This window comes from Podarcis pityusensis (assembly GCF_964106645.2).
Source record: "Podarcis pityusensis genome assembly, chromosome: 6".
NCBI lineage: Eukaryota > Metazoa > Chordata > Lepidosauria > Squamata > Lacertidae > Podarcis > Podarcis pityusensis.
In genome coordinates this window covers 57835432-57852383 of record NC_138030.1, presented here as the reverse complement: position 1 = coordinate 57852383, position 16952 = coordinate 57835432, and the positions used below count along the sequence as shown (strand labels likewise).

Sequence of the window (16952 nt, the reverse complement as noted above, 5' to 3'; positions counted from 1 at the left end):
AGGTGGCTGGGAGGAGCAGGTCTTCAGACAGCCTGATATGCTCATGAGGATTTCTCAGTGCTGAAGGCACCTGTGGTGGTTCAGTGCCAGAAATCCCATGTGGTACAAAAGGACATTGTTGTGATTTAGGGCATGTCCAGGTGATAAGAGTCTTCCACCGTTTATCTCGCACTGCAAGCTGAAGTAAAAATATGGGAAAGGTTTAGGGAGTGGGAGAGGTGGTGTACAACGGTTGCTCTTTCAGGACTGTCACCACTTGTCTTGATCGTGACACGTGGAAGGATCAGCCCCTCCATCCAACCTTCAGGAGCCAACGCCTTTCAGCTAAAGGGAGAGGCAGAGAAACAGTTGTAGTCTGCAGCCAGTTTTGCAGCAAATAAAGAATCATTTATATGTTTATGATACACCAGGATTTCTATATATTTGTATAATATATATATATATATATATATATATATATATATTCTGAAGACCTTTCTGCGTGGCCTCCAGGCTAGATGACAGTAACTGAAAGGTGATAATAGTACAAAATAATACAACAACGAGGTTCTTTGACAAGGTAGTGGTGACTTATAAACTTCAGGGTGGGGAGGTGATAGTGGCAGTTATCCCTCTCCAGGCCTCAGCTGATGTGGCAGTTTCAACTGCCGCTTTTCAGAGGTTCCGTGGGGACCACAGAGGAGACTAGCACCCCCATCCATGAGAGCTCCCCAGCAACCATGACCAGGTAGTACCAGGTGTTTTAATCACTGGGAGAAAGGTATCTCCTCACACATGCAGTTAGATCAGGCATAGGCAAACTCGGCTCTCCAGATGTTTTGGGACTACAACTCCCATCATCCCTAGCTAACAGGACCAGTGGTCAGGGATGATGGGAGTTGTAGTCCCAAAACATCTGGAGGGCCTATGCCTGAATTAGACACTCTGCTGTTGGGAGCAATGAAGGATGATAACCGAAACTATCCACATCCCAGCCTGGTGGTGATGGTAATGTGGCTGAAAGTTCAGATCAGTGGTTTGGAACCTCCAGCCCATGGAACTATTCAGGCCTGCTAGGCCTCAGAAATTGGACTGCCAAGCCATACCTACCTTTCCCATGTCTGCTGTCATATATGACGTCAAGCAGGGGAAGTTCAAGCCATGAGGTCCTCATTTCTTCCTTGGTAGGGAAAACTGGCACTTTCAAAAGATGCCAAATATGAAAAGAGCCAAGTCTTGGCTGCAAAGGAAAAACCAGGAGCGCATTTCTGATTCGTTATTTGCAGCTGCAGCTTGAATTCAAGCCAGGGAGGCAAAGGTAGAGTCTTCTTAAGGAGCTCCAGCTGCAAAGGGAGCTTTTTCCTTCACACCTGAAGGTACAATCACCTGATAGACAGATCCAGTTCCCCATCCCTGTTTTAGATGGAGGTAGGTAAATGGGGGTGCAATCTGAGGCTGTATTGGCTCCACTCTGATGCAAGGTTAGCAGCTGCCCTACCTGCAGAAGGAATGTTTTTGTCTTCACAATACAAGCAATAAAATTCTTATGAAGACACCATCAATCTCCAGGGTTTTCCAAAGGAAACCCAAGACTACCTCTGGAACTTCCCACCCCTAGGGGAAAAGGAACAAGGAATGGTAATTTGTCTTTTATATTTCTGTGAGTTTGTGGGTGCCAGGCTCCTATAACCCCTGGATCCAGCAAGCGTTAGCATTTAATCAAGGCTGATATTGTTAAACTGGGTGCCAGACCCATTCTAACCCCTGGGCCCAGCAAGTGTTAAAATAGAAGGCAGGCTAGCTTCCTGTGTTTAGGTGATAGGCCGTTAAGAGAACCAAGAAAAGGGGTTTTGTGCCAGGTGACAAATGGGTGGGGCCCCTCCTTTCCTACTTCTTAGATAGTAAGAAAGACAAAAACCAGAGATTAGACTTGAAAGTGTGTGCAATGTGACCTAAAAGTTAAGCTGCAGGCTGGACAGCCAGAGAGGCAGAGCACAATGTTTGATCTCTGCTTAAATCCAAGGCTGCAGCTTTGGGAGAAACAAGGCCCTTTTGAGACGCTAATGCTGTGAACCCCTCCATTGTAGGCTTAGGTTGTGTATAGATATGTAAGGTAGGGAAAAGCAGTGCATTTTTTTCTAAAAAAATGTTTAGGGGTACTCTCATTTTCCTACTCCTATTGAAATACTGCCCCTCAATGAGGTTAAACTTAGATTCACAAAATGTTTAGGGGTATGCATACCCCCAGAAAAAAAGCACTGGAGAAAAGTAAAGGTAAAGGACCCCTAGATGGTTAAGTCCAGTCAAAGGTGACTATGGGGTGCTGCACTCATCTCGCTTCCAGGCCAAGGGAGCTGGTGTTCATCCACAGACAGCTTTCTGGGTCATGTGGCCAGCGTGGCTAAACCGCTTCTGGCCATGATGGAAGCCAGAGCGCACGGAAGTGCCGTTTACCTTCCCAGCGCAGTGGTACCTATTTATCTTCTCGCACTGGCATGCTTTCAGACTGCTAGGTTGACAGAAGATGAGACAGCAACAGGAGCTCACCCCGTCGCGCAGGTTTGAACTGCTAACCTTCCGATCGGCAAGCCCAAGAGGCTCCGTGGTTTAGAGTCTCCGCTGTGTCTCATTTCCAAAAGGAAATGCAAACCCTGGGTAAGTTCCCAGAAACTCTGGGATCTTGCACTGCTCGGAGATTGGAGTGCTGTGCAACAATATGGTTTGTACTAGGTTGCATCCCACTCAGTTCCAAACTTGACATTCTAAAGCATTTCTCGTAATGGGTTGGCATTATGGGTAGCTGGGGTGAAGCACCATTTGCTCTCCCTGCTGCTAGCCTTTTCAAAGGCATGTTAATAACGTACTTGAAATGCAAGTTTGTTCAAAGGAGCCGATCACTGTATTTGCCATACACCGGTAGCCTACCAGGACCTGGAGCTTTCTCCTTTATTGACAAATGAGGGGTTGCTTGAGCAGTTCTTGTCTTTGCTTTCTGCGATTCACTGACCAAATGAGAACCCTGAACCAGCTGGTTGGCTGTGGAATGACAAGCGTTCTATTTTGCTCCTCCCTTCCCAGACTTCATGTGAATCAGCTAAACCAGAAATACAGGTAGAGAAAGAGGTGGAGGATTTCCAAAGGCAAATACCCTGACAGGACAGTAAAAAAACAAACAAAAAAACCACGTCTTGAATAGAAAAATAACAGGAGAAAGTAGCTGTTCGAGAGAGCCTGGAGTGGTTGATACTCTTTCCAACGTGAAAATGGAAGAAGCCGAGGTGGACATTGATACTCTCATTGACGAGATGGATTACATTCCAGGTCACTTTCACTTAGATATGAACTTGAACTTTGAGTCTTCTTCACCTATGAATTTCCAAGGGAGAGACTTGAAGCTGAAACGAGAAAGCCTAACCTATGAGTTAGAGCTCGAAACTGGCTTGCAGCAGTATGCCATCAGAAACCTCCTTGGGGTCTTTTCTTTCTACCTGGAAGAAGTGGAGCAAGCCAAGGAGATTTTCCTCTGCATCTCTCAGGAGGACCCTGAGAATCTGAACACTTGGGCCAACCTCGCCTACGTTTATGATAGGCTGAACAACGAGCAAGAAGAGGCTAGGTGCACCGAAAGACTCTCCCTCTTAATGGGCTTGGATTCAGAAGACCACAAGCCGCAAGGGGACCCCCAGCTCAGAACAGCCCGTTGCTTGGCTGAGCAGGGCTATGCTTACGCCTTCGACGTTGGGCTGGTGAACGAAGAAGAGAAGATGGAGAAACTGACTGCAGGCCTCACTCTCTACGGCAAGGCTCTTGCTTATGGGAAGCAGGTAGGCAGGCTGTTTTACCTTCTGATGTCACTTGCCATTCAATGGGTCATTCGTTGGAAGGATACTAGCCAATACACACACACCCCTTTTCATTTTCTGTTTCAGAAGGCGCACCATACTCGTCTGTTGTCTAGAAATGTTTTAGAAGTGTGGTTGCTGCATTAGTTGTTGTTATTTATTTATTGCCTTTATATCCCAGCTTTTCTCCAAAGAGCTCAGGGCGGCATCCATGGTCTCCCCCCTCGTCATTTAATCCCCACAACAACCCTGTGAGGTAGGTTAGGCATCTTAGCTGTTGATCTGTGTAGGGAAAGGTGCTTGTTCTTACAGCAGCAATTGCATCTCCAGTTAGCTTGCTAGGCTATTTTGGAGGGAAACAACCCCTCTGGGAGCTAAGTCAGGCCAAGAGAAAGCTCTTCTCACTAAGAACCACCGCTTCATTTAAACCACTTGTAGCCTTCAAACACCTAATCTTGCATAAATGTGCAAGAGCAAACAAAAGGAGATGCCAATGGATAATACTGATAAGCCAACTTTTAGAATCAGAGCCCTAGATCCTCACGGCCTCTTGTGAGGCTGAGAGGCCCTTTTGTCCTGCTATGCTTCAATGGCACCTCAGTTTGATTGTGAAGCTCCCTACTTTGGGAGGTGGCTCAGAGGGAGAGCATCTGCTTTGCGTGCAGAAGGTCCCAGGTTCAGTTCCTGGCATCTCCAAACAGGCCCCTGTCCCAAATCCTGGAGAGCTGCTGCCAGTCAGTGTTGACAATACTAAGCTAAATGGACCAATGGCCTGACTCTGTGCAACGCAGCTTCCTATGGAGGTGTCTCTGCTCTCTATCTCCCCTGGCTTCTCACTGCTTGACCAAGACTGTTCTGTTCCAGCAGGCATTTGACCTGATGGGTTGAAGCTTTTTTGTATGTGTGTGGTTAATAACCATCCTGTTAGGAAAAAGCTGCTACAATATGTCAGACCCATAGTCTTTGCAGCAGATGAAATGCCTATAGAAGGGCTTGCACATGTGTCACAACCAGCCCATGATAGTTTTCTGGGGCATTGCTCAGACACATCAGGTTACAGCAACAGCTGCCAGCCAGGCAATGCATTCTGCTACCCTCGTTCACCACCATGAAGCTGACACACAGGTACAAAGTCAGGGCATGACACTCACCTTTCTAGCACAGTGCTGCATAGGAGCTTCAGGTCTTTAGGTTCTTTTGAAAATGTGGCTTCAGAATCACAGGGAAAGGTTGGAGGAACTTAATCACCTCATTATTATGCACTCTAAAATCATATGTTTAGAATTCTACCCCTCTAGTGACTCATTTTTGGGTTGGTCATGTCATGTTTTATGATATGCATGTACAATTTTTGTAATAAGAAAATAAAAAAAAATCTTTTTTAAAAAAAGTTGGAGGACTGGAAACAGCTATGGTCATTGGTGGAGGTGGGGCTTGTTTTGGTATCCTCCCAGATGGGAGGAGCATGCTGCCACAGGGGAGGGGGTAAATTTAAACAAGGATTCTGTAACTGGGCGCAACCTTGATCAATTTAAAAAATAAATAAATCTAAGATGCTTTAGACATGTGGCTTTAAGAAAGAACCAGACATAACCAAAGATGAGGCCAATTCAAATATTTTATTTGGAATGTTCAAACCTATTAGAGAAGTGGTTGCAGTGCTCCCAAGAAGTCCCTGAACAGCCCTCTGCACAAATTTCTATCCAGTTTTCTGATTAGATGCTTTTTAAATATTCTGGACTACTTGGCTCAAGCTGTCCAAACAAAGGTGCAACCTTTTGCACACCCAGTTTATCATCTCCTGCAGCAACAGACAACAGGGAATATGCAGGTGGCTGAACTGGAGCACTGTTTGTCAAAGCAAAATGTTTGCACTGAGGGGCAGGGCTATATTTATGTTTAAACTACAACTGTGCAGAGTCCAAACTTCTTAAGACATTAGAGAAAGCAGCAGCAGTGGGGGGGGGGGACATCAAACTAACCATACTAGTAACGACAAAAGTGTTTCAGAAAATAATTGCCACCTTGAGTCACATAAAAATGTTGCTATTCTACCTGTTTTGCTCAGAGCTTCTTTTAGCTACAGCCCGTTTCCTGTTACTCATGGCTGCCCAATTAAATAAATCTTAGCTAATTAGTCTGAGTTGTTTATTGATCAATCAATCAATAATCAATTGAATGTGAATCAATGTGTATATATCAGCATATATACAGACACACAGAGAGACAAGAAAAAGAATATGTTCTCTGGATTGTGCTCTTTGGAATTAATCCAACTGATATCAGTGGGATTTACTTCTAGAAATGAAAGAATTGGTCAGTTTTGATTTCTCTTAGTTTCCCATTTTCCCAGTCTTAAGTTCATTTCATCACATTCCTGCATCAGTTTGTGATTTTCTTGTCACCATTTAATGTGCATCTTTCCTAATATGCATTGCATTATTAATATTACATTATTGAACATGGCAAGGACAGGAGTAGCTGCCAAAGTCCTTGATTTAATGGAGCAACTGGTGTTCAGCACAGACCTGAAGGCACCTGAAGCCCATCACCTTAGAGAAGCTAAGCAGGTGGCTGGTTGGGTGGCCACTGCTTGGGAACCACATGAATGCCACCTTGGATTCCACAACCAAAGAATGGTTGGAAAATAAATAGAAGGCAATGATATTTTAAAATGTATTTGCAGGGAGGCAAATACTGCTTTTCTAAGAACTTCTCTCTCCCTCTTTCAGATCCCTTTGGAGGAGAAACGAAGCTGGTACTTCACTATGGCCACCCTGCACATCAGGTGAGGCAAGAATCCAGGATGAAAAGCCACCTCAAAGGAAAGAGAAACAAGATGGGCTCCGAGGGGCAAGTCTAGAACTTTTTGTGATGGAATCCACTTAGGGCTTATCCACATTTACTTTTGGCCCCGTGCTTTCTTGGGCACAGGTCTGTGCTTCCCCGGTTTCTGTCTGAGTGCTCTATAAAAATTAGCCCGATGCTTTCCCCAGGAAAACCCAATATTTACTGCTGAATTAGAGCAAATGGTAGGGTTGCCATAGTTTTTGAGCTATTTTTAATGAAATTTGCCAAAATCTACACTACCGACGTGGGCTGCCATATGTCCAGATTTTCCCAGACATTTCAGTGATTTCTGACTATGTCCAGGAAATTCTGGACGCGCAGCAGCCCTAGTAAATGGCAACTCATGTTTTCTACGGATTGCCGTTTGCTCCAATGCCAGTGAGTTTCGTGGCCCAACTAGACATCACTGCATCAGATTCCTAGCATGTTTTTCAATCATAAATTCTGCCATCGCCAGACTTGGATCAGAGGTGTGGTCCTATGATGTCCTATTCCCCTACCCTGGCTGAAATTTGTCTCACAAGGAACGAGTTGCAGGTAATGGGGGATCAATTCAGGTCAGGAAAGCAACATTAGAAAAGAGTTAAACAAGAAACAAAAAACCCGAACACTGCTGCCCTGATCTGAATCAGGATTCCTGTGACCGCATTTATCATTATTCATAACTGCAAGATCTCCATGAGGACATCTGATCCCAGACCTCCCAGAATTATATGGTTTGATCCATAGTCCAGTGCTGTAGTCCAGCCTACGCCAACCAGGTACCTTCCAGCTGTTTTGGACTACAACTCTCCATCAACCTCAGTCAGCATGGCTGATGGGGAGTCATGGTTCAAAACAGCTCAAGGGCACCAGGTTGGCAAAGGCCACTATACCACACAAGAACTTCTGGAGTGAGTTAAGGCCCAACATGGACGAAGCATATCACTTTCAGATGCAAAAAGAAAAGGAGAAAGGCAGGTTCAGGAGGGGCAGCTGTCAGCTCTGCCCCCTGGCACAGCACGAGTCCCTAGCCTGCATCCCTATTCGCTAAAGCCGGGTGCAGGCTAGGATCCAAGAAGGGCACCGCTGTTCCAGTTCCCTCGTTGGTGCCCCAGTGAAGCCTCTGCCGTCCCGCAACGCTGCTGCACCAAGAGGGGTGAACGGACTTTGCAGCAAAAAAAAATCACCCTTTACCTTTTTAGCCTTGGAAGGAAAGTTACTTACCTGGAAATAACCCCCACTGAAGTAGGACTTACTTCTGAGTAGATGCACTATTGCACTATTATTAGAGTTAAGCATTTGTGGATTAGGGCCTAATTTATCAGCGCTACAGTCTTAGAACCACCATAGCGCACAGGGAAATACTTATTTTGAATGAGCATAAGTACTGTTGTTAAGGCTAGGTTGAGTGGGTGGGGGGTTGTTTTCCATTTACTTCTGCTATGTTTCTTGTTGGCTGTATTTCATATACTGTGCTGGTAGGCACCTTGCACCATACAGAACTATGAACCAATCAGCATTAGATCAAAGACAACCACAGAGATTTTGATCCACGATCTTTCCTCCCTATGTTACAACAAAGGGGTTTCGTTACAAAATCAGAGATAAATCAATTGTCGTGGAAAGCACAGTGTCAACAATATAGACACATGAAAATTAGAAAGGACAAAGAACAATGCTTTGCAGAAAGACTTGCCAAAGCATCATTCATTTCTGTATAAGGCGCAACATTTGACAAGTTTTAAAAACAAGATGTGCCTTAATCTTTCCCTCCCCACTTATGACCACTCCCAAAGCTGTTTCCCAACACTGCAACTAGCCTAGAAAAAAGCCTTCTATTGGCTACAACCAATGGCTTAGCTATAACAAGTGTTCCTTCCTATAACTGAAGTAGAAATGGTATAATTTTTTAAAAAGATTAATCATACTACATTGGGTAAAGGTAAACGTAAAGGGACCCCTGACCATTAGGTCCAGTCGTGACTGACTCTGGGGTTGCGGCGCTCATCTTGCTTTATTGGCCAAGGGAGCCGGCATACAGCTTCCGGGTCATGTGGCCAGCATGACTAAGCCACTTCTGGTGAACCAGAGCAGCACACGGAAACACCGTTTACCTTCCCGCCGGAAGGTATCTACTTGCACTTTGATGTGCTTTGTTAGGTAGATTTATTGCTTTATTCTTGGCGTCCAGCACACTTCCCCCTGCGAGCCTCTGCAGGTCGTAAAGCAATTAGCAGAATTGCACAGCGTCCGTGTTGAAAGGGCAGTAAAAGAAGTCCCACACGTTTCTTCTTTCCTAATATCACTTTATTTGCTCAAAAGTAGCATATTTACAATCCATAAACACCATCTGATTCAAGCTGCATCTTCTTTGCGTCCTTCTCTCTCAGAGTGCAGCTGCGTAACAAAGCTGCTTTCACTTTTCACTCAGCTCACAGCATTCCAAGCTGCTCCCCAACTAGCAAAAGCTCCACTTGAAAGCTCCACTGCAGCCAATTGTGGCTAGTCAGTTTCTGACATGGCAGTTTAAACTCAAAGCCATGGTCACAGGGCCGAGCCATTGCCTCCCTTCTGTTGGCTTTTTCCAAAGGGTACTCACTCACTCAGCCAAACTGGGAACTCCGGACGTCATGGCTCTCAGCTCCCTCTCTGTCAGCCTCCTCCGAACTGCCTCTTTGAAGTCGCCGGCAGTTGATCAAACTGACGATCAGCAGATAAAGCTTCAAAGCCCTTTCTCACACGCTTCACGTTGACCCATAACCATGTTAGGTAGATTTCGAACTGCTAGGTTGGCAGGAGCTGGGTCCGAGCAACGGGAGCTCACTATATGGGGTACTATACTACGATAGACATATACAGTGGTGCCTCGCAAGACAAAATTAATCCGTTCCGCGAGTCTCTTCATCTTGCAGTTTTTTCGTCTTGCGAAGCATGGCTATTAGCGGCTTAGCGGCTATTAACGGCTTAGCGGCTTAGAGGCTATTAATGGCTTAGCGGCTTTAAGAAAAAGGAAGCAAACTCGCAAGAACTCGCAAGACGTTTCCTCTTGCGAAGCAAGCCCATAGGGAAATTCGTCTTGCGGAACGACTCAAAAAACGGAAAACTCTTTCGTCTAGCGAGTTTTTCGTCTTGCGAGGCATTCATCTTGGGGGGCACCACTGTAATTGTAAAGTTCTTGTTAAAAATATTTTTTCTTTTCTTTTTCTTTTCTCAGTCACTCCTCTGTTTTCTTCACTTCTCACTTCCCTCCATGGCCCCCATTTACACGACTTTCACCTGTGCCCCCAGTTGAGAAACGCTGCTCAAAGGGTTATTTTGCAGCAGATGGTGGTTATTTTGGGGAACTATATATTGCATTTTATGTCTTTTGTATTTTATATTAACTGTTTTGAAATATTGCTGCCAAACCCATTGGATGGGGGTAAAACAGTGGCATTTGGAGTAAATCATTTGCTTGCCAGTTTTAGAGCTCTGTATATGCAGAACAACAAATCACAATAGCCTTTTTCTCTCTTCACTTCAGGTTGGATGCGATGTGGATGAACAAGGGCAATGATGAGGAAAAAAGGTTGCCAGCCTTCAACAGAACCTTGGTTTTGCTTCAGCAAGTCCTGAAGTGCTCCAGCCTACATTATAGAGGTAGGAGAAGTCACTTGCACAATCGAAACCATGTAATTACATGTGTAATTTACACATGCAGCTCTGCATCCCGCAAGACTGTTGCAACCCAGGTGTGTGTAATTGGGCTCTTCAGCTCAGCTAGCAGAAGTTCAACTGAGTCTTCATTGCTGCAATCTCCATGCCCACTGAGGCAAGCTACTGTGCTCTTTATTTTCACAAGTGGTTTGTTTCATCAGCTAGGAAACCTCAGTGCTTGGTTTAAGGTGGCATAAAACGTTCCTTTGTAACTTTTCTACTATAACCCAACCTCAGTAACTGTCTGTAAATCATTTTGAATTGCTTTGGAGAAGGTAGAGTGGAATTTACAATGCCGTTTGTAATATGTTGCCCTGCTTTCAATTCTGTCCTCCTTCTCTTCTAGCCTTGGCCTGGTGCTATCTTGGGATATTGTTTGAAAGGAAATATTCCTTCTCAGATACCCCTATGGCTATTCATGACTGTGGGTACTCTGGGACAGATCCCCTCGACTGCTTTGGAAAAGTAGGTTACGAGTTGTTGGGGTTTTTTTGGGGGGGGTCCTGCCTGGATGATACCATGGGCCCCTATCTGGGGGGGGGGGGGGTAGAATGCATAAGAACAAGCTTTCCAAACCAGTTCCTTTGTCAGGTTAATGGCTTTACCTGGCTAGTTAAGGACCATGATTTAGCATAATCAAAGAAGTTGCTCTGTACCATAAAACAAATGGGTGAGATTTTTCCCACACACCCCTCACCCAGCTGCAGGGCTGGATTAACCATTAAGCAAAATGGGGGGGGGGGCACCACAGAAATTTTCCTTTGATGGGTTTTTAACATTAATAGTCACAAATTGCTCAGCTGAGCTTCCATTTTCTCACTTGAAGTACCTTATATCAAAAATCCCAACAGAACAACTATGCAATAAGGCAGGCTGGGTGCCTTATTTCTACTAAGTTTAGAAGCAGATGTGTTGCGTAAGGTTAGTTTTGAGGATCTGATCAAAGACTTTGCAATTAGAAAAAGTAGGAGAAAAATTTGTCAAATATAAATAAAGTGGAAGTACTGTATACAAAAGTATACAAAAAGTATACAAAAATAAACATTGTTTTCCACCTTACTGTGGGTTTTGTTTCATTTTGAAAGATAAAATGTTATTTTACTGTTTATTACTGTTTATATTTTGAATAAGATATATATGGAGGCCCTCTAAATTATCTTAATCTGGCCCTGCCATGCTGCTAGCAGAACAATAGCCAGAGTGGGTGGAGCTGCAAAGCTGAAGCTAGAAGCTGCAGAGAGAGATGTATTTGGCCTGTGCTAGATCCAAAGCTGTGGCCAGTGGAGAAGCAAGATCTGTTGGGGTGTTAATGCTGTGAGTGTTTCAAGTGGTGCTAATTATAATTATGGATGTATGCGGGTGTATTATAAAACAAAGACCCCTTCTACCCTTGAGGATGAACACAAAACTAGAATTCGTTGACTCTGGGTGTACCTATTATTGGCTTCCCTGTCTTCCCCCCTTTCCAATGGGTGCCAGCTACCACTTGCTTATGAGTAGATATATATAAGGCAGTGCTGTAATTAACAGAAGGGAAGAGATACCCTCTTTTGCTCATTTCCTTCTCATCCAGAGCAAGGTGCCACCTCAATTCACGTCCTCACACACTTCAGTCCTTCCAAAGGGCATAATGTACAATGGCGGCCAAGCTGAATGTTGACACATAAATTTCTCCTTTCATTGCCCATTGTTCAACAGAGCAAGGAGAAGTTCACTAATGGAACAATGTATTGTGGATTTGTTTGTTTTTAAGGCAATAGAGATAGCTAGAGAAAACCCACTGGTTCTGAACCGCCTAGCAAAAATCTTCCACTTCCTTGGCAAGCAAGAGATGGCAATGGCAGTCTGCAACATGGCCTTAGATGTGCTGCCAGATCCAGTACTTAACTGGCAGGCATATTGCATGCGTGCCAAGGTATGTATTTCTCCTTTAAAAACAAGGCCTTTGTAACATACAAGTGCTATGGGAGACCAGCTGGGGGTTGTTGTTTTTTTTTTTGTATTAATAGGGGCAGGGGTTATGGTGTCTGTCAGCATTGTGCTTCCTGAAAAGCCATCAATGCAGCTGCCTATCTGGGCAGCATCAATTATTTTGGTTTAACTGCATAAACAAAAAGTCTCTTCTTGCAACTTCTCCTAACGAGGGCACTGCTTAAATTCCAGTGCCACCAACTCTGTTAGAACATATGAACCTGCCTTGGTCCATCTAGCTTAGTAATATCTGTGTCTATTTGATATAAGCTGTTTATTTTAAAGTTATTGTGACTTTTTTGTATTGGATCAGATTGTTATTAAGTATGCAATCTTTGTTGTCCATTTTGTTACCTCTTCAGCTTGTAAACCACCTTGTGTATAGTAATTATAGGTGGTATACAAATTAAAAGTGAATGAAGGGCAGTATCTGGCAGAGGCAGTAATTTACTGATTTAGACTCTGAACTTAATGGACTTATGGGAGGGGGCTTCAGATGGTCGTATGCATTACTTCACTTACTTCCATATGTGGTGAGTCAGCCTTGCTGTGTCTGAGGCCTCCCCTTCTCATTCTGAGGAATGGGGGGGTCCCACACTTCAGCCCCAAAATCCTACCTTGACGGTACAACCGGGTCTTTCCAAGCTCTGAGCCCTGAGACCCTTTTAACAAGAGAGGTTGGGGAATAGAGAACAGTCATACAAACTAATGCATAAGGAGGGGAGGGCAAAAAATAGTTTAATAGCTCTTTATTTTTAGATGCTGCTTAAACTATATTTGCGTGATTTGGATCGTGTGAAGATGGGCCTGGGAGGAATGCCAGACCAGAGAAACCTCTCTGATGCCAAAGCTGATCTTGAGAACGTCATGAAGGTGCATCCGTGTCTGAAGACTTACCTTGACCTAGGCCAGGTGAGTGAAAGCAACCACCTTGTCCAGACATATTCATTGTCTTCACTTTATTTTATCTGTACGATAATAAAAGTGTTGTTGTTCATTCAGGCTTTAACAGGGCTAAGGCTGCATTCTTAACTTCAGTACCTTGGAAGCGAGCGCTATTTGAATCCAATAGTATTTTTGAGTAAACATTGTTAGCATTGCACTTTTTAATTATTTAATTTTAGAGTGTTAATTCTAGAGAGATCTGAGAAATGTAATCAGAATGTGATGAGAGCATATCCATTTTTAACCACTAGTAACATCTAGAGAAGTTCCTGTATGTGCATGGATCTCTGAAGGGATGAGCAACATAAGGAGCTATTCTGAACTTTCAGTTCGACTACTTGCTATGGTTTTATTTGGTGTGACTCACCCACAAGCCAGGTGCTTGGGAGGAAGCCTTGTTGAAGTGGCCATAGTTTGTGAATCTTTTGTTCCCTTCTCTAAAATAATACATTAATTTAATAGAAAGTTCCTGCCTAGCAGCCTACTTAACCAACTCAAGGTTCCAATGGTGTTGACCTATGTAAAGCCCTGACGTTGCCCTGGAATAGCTTTGTCTCTGTGGGGTGTGCTCTCTCCCGCAACCTGCCCATTCTGAGGGGAAAATGCTTTCAGATAAAAAATGAAGAGCTGAATGTCACTGAGGTCCTGTTTTAGTTTCTTTAATGATTGATCATACAGGGGCTTCTTGACTATAACTCTGTTATTACACAGCCTCACTGTTAACACACAGCCTCACTCTACAAGCTTTTAAGAAAGGGAGGGGAAACCTATGGCCCTCCAGATGTTGCTGGACTACAACTCCCATCATGCTTCACCATTGGCCATTGCTGGCAGGAAATGCAGTCCAACAACTACCGGAGTGCCACAGGTCCCGTCCCCCCGTGCTTTAAGAGAAAGTACAAGATATTCAAGAAAAAAATTTATGGTTCATTACCATTATATTAAAAAATGTATTTTCTGGCTGTTACTCAACAGTGAACATTTATGGATTTGTTTTCTGCAAGCTGTAAGCCATCTTTGTTCTTTTGACATGTTTGTTTAAATAAATACTGAGTGTTCCTCCTTTCCCTCCCTGCCCATCCACTGCTCTTCTAGGTATGTTACTACATGGGAGTAGATGCCATGCAGGAACTTTTACTTGTAGATGAAAATGCCGTGAACAATGCCCTCGTGTTCTTTGCTAAAGCCATGGAATTAGACCTGGGGAATGTTTTGCCTGAAATCCAGCTGCTGAGGGGGAAATGCCTTCGGATAAAAAATGAAGACCTGAATGCCATGGAATGCTTCAAGCAGGCAATAGAGCTGGATGGTGTGGGTTCTGTTTACACAGAGAGCTTCCGTTGCTTAATGGAAATGCTGCTTGCCTTGTTCAGTCAGAAGAGGATGAATACAGAGATGCTGATGAAGGAAGTAGAGTTGTGGGTGAAGAAGGCTGAGGAGAAATATCCCAAACAGCGAGTGCAGCAGGAGCTTAGGCTAGTGTGTCGTCACTACACAGCTGAGGTACTTGAGCTCTCCAAAGCCATGGTGGCCAGAGGGAAGACTGAGCTGGTGAAATTGCTCTTTGAGACCATGAAGTGTGACTTTAACAAAGGTAGACGGAATGAACGCTCACTCTCCTTTTGAATGGCTGGTTTGCTTTTCAGCCACGTGGCATAGCAAGAGGTTTAGCTCTCCCCATAGTTTGCGGAAAGAATTATGAAAAGCTATATAATAAAATGCGATACTTTCTAGAGCACCCACCAAGTATTATTCTCCCATATACATGGAGGAGTCGAGGTATGTGTGCTCATATTAAAAAATGAGCGTGCTTAATTTTTTCCAAAGCAAAACATTAAACAAGCTCAAAACGTTTACACTATGTATGTATGCATAGCACACAGAAGCAGGTCAACAGGAGATAAAATAGCCTTCATTTATTACTGGGAAGCAGGTAAGGTGTAAGTGATTTACAGCAACACTCTGATTTTTAAAAATTGGCAACGAGAAATTTCAAGGTATATCTGGCAGGGTAAGAAGCCGAGGATAAAATTTAAGATATTGACAGACGCTAAAGAAAGAGGAGGCTTCGCCCTGCCAGACTTGAAATTGTATTATGAAGCATCTTGCCTCTGTTTGTTGAAGGAATGGATAAAATTAGAAGACACGGATGTGTTAGATCTGGAAGGTTTTGATAATAGATTTGGGTGGCACGCGTATTTGTGGTATGACAAGAAACAGGTACATAAAGGTTTTGAAAATCACATTATAAGGAGGTCTCTGATTGAAGTGTGGGAAAGATATAAAAACTTGTTGGAACAAAAAACTCCATATTGGTTGTCGCCGTTGGAGGCGATGAGTGTGAAGAAAGTCAATATGACAGGGGGTTGGGTGACATATGAGAAATTAATGTGTAAAAGCGAAGGAAAATGGAAAATGAGATCATTTGAAGAAGTCAAGGATTATGTGAATGACTGGCTGCACTTTTTTCAAATTAATGAGATGTTCAGAAAAGATCTAAATCAGAGGGGTTTTGCTGATAAAGAATCAAAATTTCAGACAGAAATACTGAATAATGACTACAAGATTTTAGCAAAAATGTATAAGATATTATTGGAATGGTGCATGAAGGATGAGGAGGTAAAATCAGTTATGATTGATTGGGCCAAAGATATGGGGCTCAACCATCAAAACTTAATGTGACCAGATATTGATACTTATGTCCTTGCTTTGGATATATACATTCATTTAACTTAATTGTAGCAACCTAGGGATGTGCTCTTCCGTTTGGAAGAAAACCACCACCATCACCCCATATTTTTCACTTAATGAAAAAGAGATATAATAGCAGATGTTTATTTAGAATTAAAAAAAAAATCAAGAATATGTAGGTACGTGTTTGGTTTTGTCTGTTGAAAATATAGAATGAAAGCCTCCAAATTCACTATATTTTGTTGTTAGGTATGTTTTACATTTTCTGCACCTGCCTTTGAATCAATCGTTGTCTTCACATATCATGTGGGCTTCTTGCTAGGCCACATATTGAACTCACAGAATGCATTAATTCTGAATGGATTGTGGGGCTGTTCTTTTGCCACATTTCCAGAGCAATTAATTAAAACCACCAGATATGTTAACAGTCATATTCAGAATCACATATTCAGTAACTTATTTACTGATCTTATCAAGTATGCAACCCGTGGGTGCCCACTTCCTGAGGCCCTGCATGGCTGAGCACCTACAAAATTTCCCATAAAGAGGACGGGAACCCACACATTTCAGTGCCAAGGCCATACACGCTGCATGGCACCCATGGCCACGGGGCTAAGCTGGCACTCCTGTGCAACCAGTTACATTGGTGCTGCTATTCTGAGATATACTCACTGCATTTAAATAATGAATTTCTTGCGGGACTCTCCAAATAGCCAACACCTGTTGATTCATGCTTGGACATTAGCTCATGTGATAGTTTAAGCTGTTCCTGGTCGCAAGACATGTTGTTAGCCTGGCAAGGAAAAGACAGTCTCTCAATTGTCAATGCGTCCTTCATTCTGATCTTATAGGAATGTTTCAAGTGATCTAATGTGGCATTATAATAGAAGAAAAACAGCACATGCTACACGGTGAATATCAATCAAGAGAGAAAAGCACTGGGTGATGTTGAGAAGGATGAAACCCAAGCTCTCAGGAATGACAGTGCACCTCTGC

General features: G+C 43.5%; 1 protein-coding gene across 4 annotated transcripts; it reads left to right on the top strand.

Annotated features, from left to right (window-relative positions):
* Position 1: 1 nt before the first annotated feature.
* Positions 2–16943, top strand: TTC22 (tetratricopeptide repeat domain 22). Of its 4 annotated transcripts, none has more exons than XM_081011807.1 (9): positions 2–140; positions 1513–1617; positions 3058–3803; positions 6554–6609; positions 10177–10292; positions 10696–10814; positions 12103–12264; positions 13080–13232; positions 14361–15119. In XM_081011807.1, the coding sequence occupies exons 3-9, from the start codon at positions 3243–3245 to the stop codon at positions 14889–14891; spliced, it is 1698 nt and encodes a 565-aa protein (XP_080867933.1). In that variant the 5' UTR covers positions 2–140; positions 1513–1617; positions 3058–3242; the 3' UTR covers positions 14892–15119. The 4 variants fall into 4 exon arrangements, with proteins under 4 accessions (XP_080867933.1, XP_080867934.1, XP_080867935.1 ...); XM_081011809.1 differs by lacking the exons at positions 2–140; positions 1513–1617 and adding exons at positions 622–727; positions 16808–16943 and having other exon boundaries at positions 14361–14859; XM_081011808.1 differs by lacking the exon at positions 1513–1617 and having other exon boundaries at positions 4–140.
* The last annotated feature ends 9 nt before the right edge of the window (positions 16944–16952 follow it).

Coding starts and splice junctions, on each gene's coding strand:
- TTC22 (XM_081011807.1), top strand. CDS start 3,243: ATGGAAGAAGCCGAGGTGGACATTGATACTCTCATTGACGAGATGGAT. Junction 10,815..12,102: donor CCCTCGACTGCTTTGGAAAA/GTAGGTTACGAG, acceptor TTTGTTTTTAAG/GCAATAGAGATAGCTAGAGA. Junction 13,233..14,360: donor CTTACCTTGACCTAGGCCAG/GTGAGTGAAAGC, acceptor CTGCTCTTCTAG/GTATGTTACTACATGGGAGT.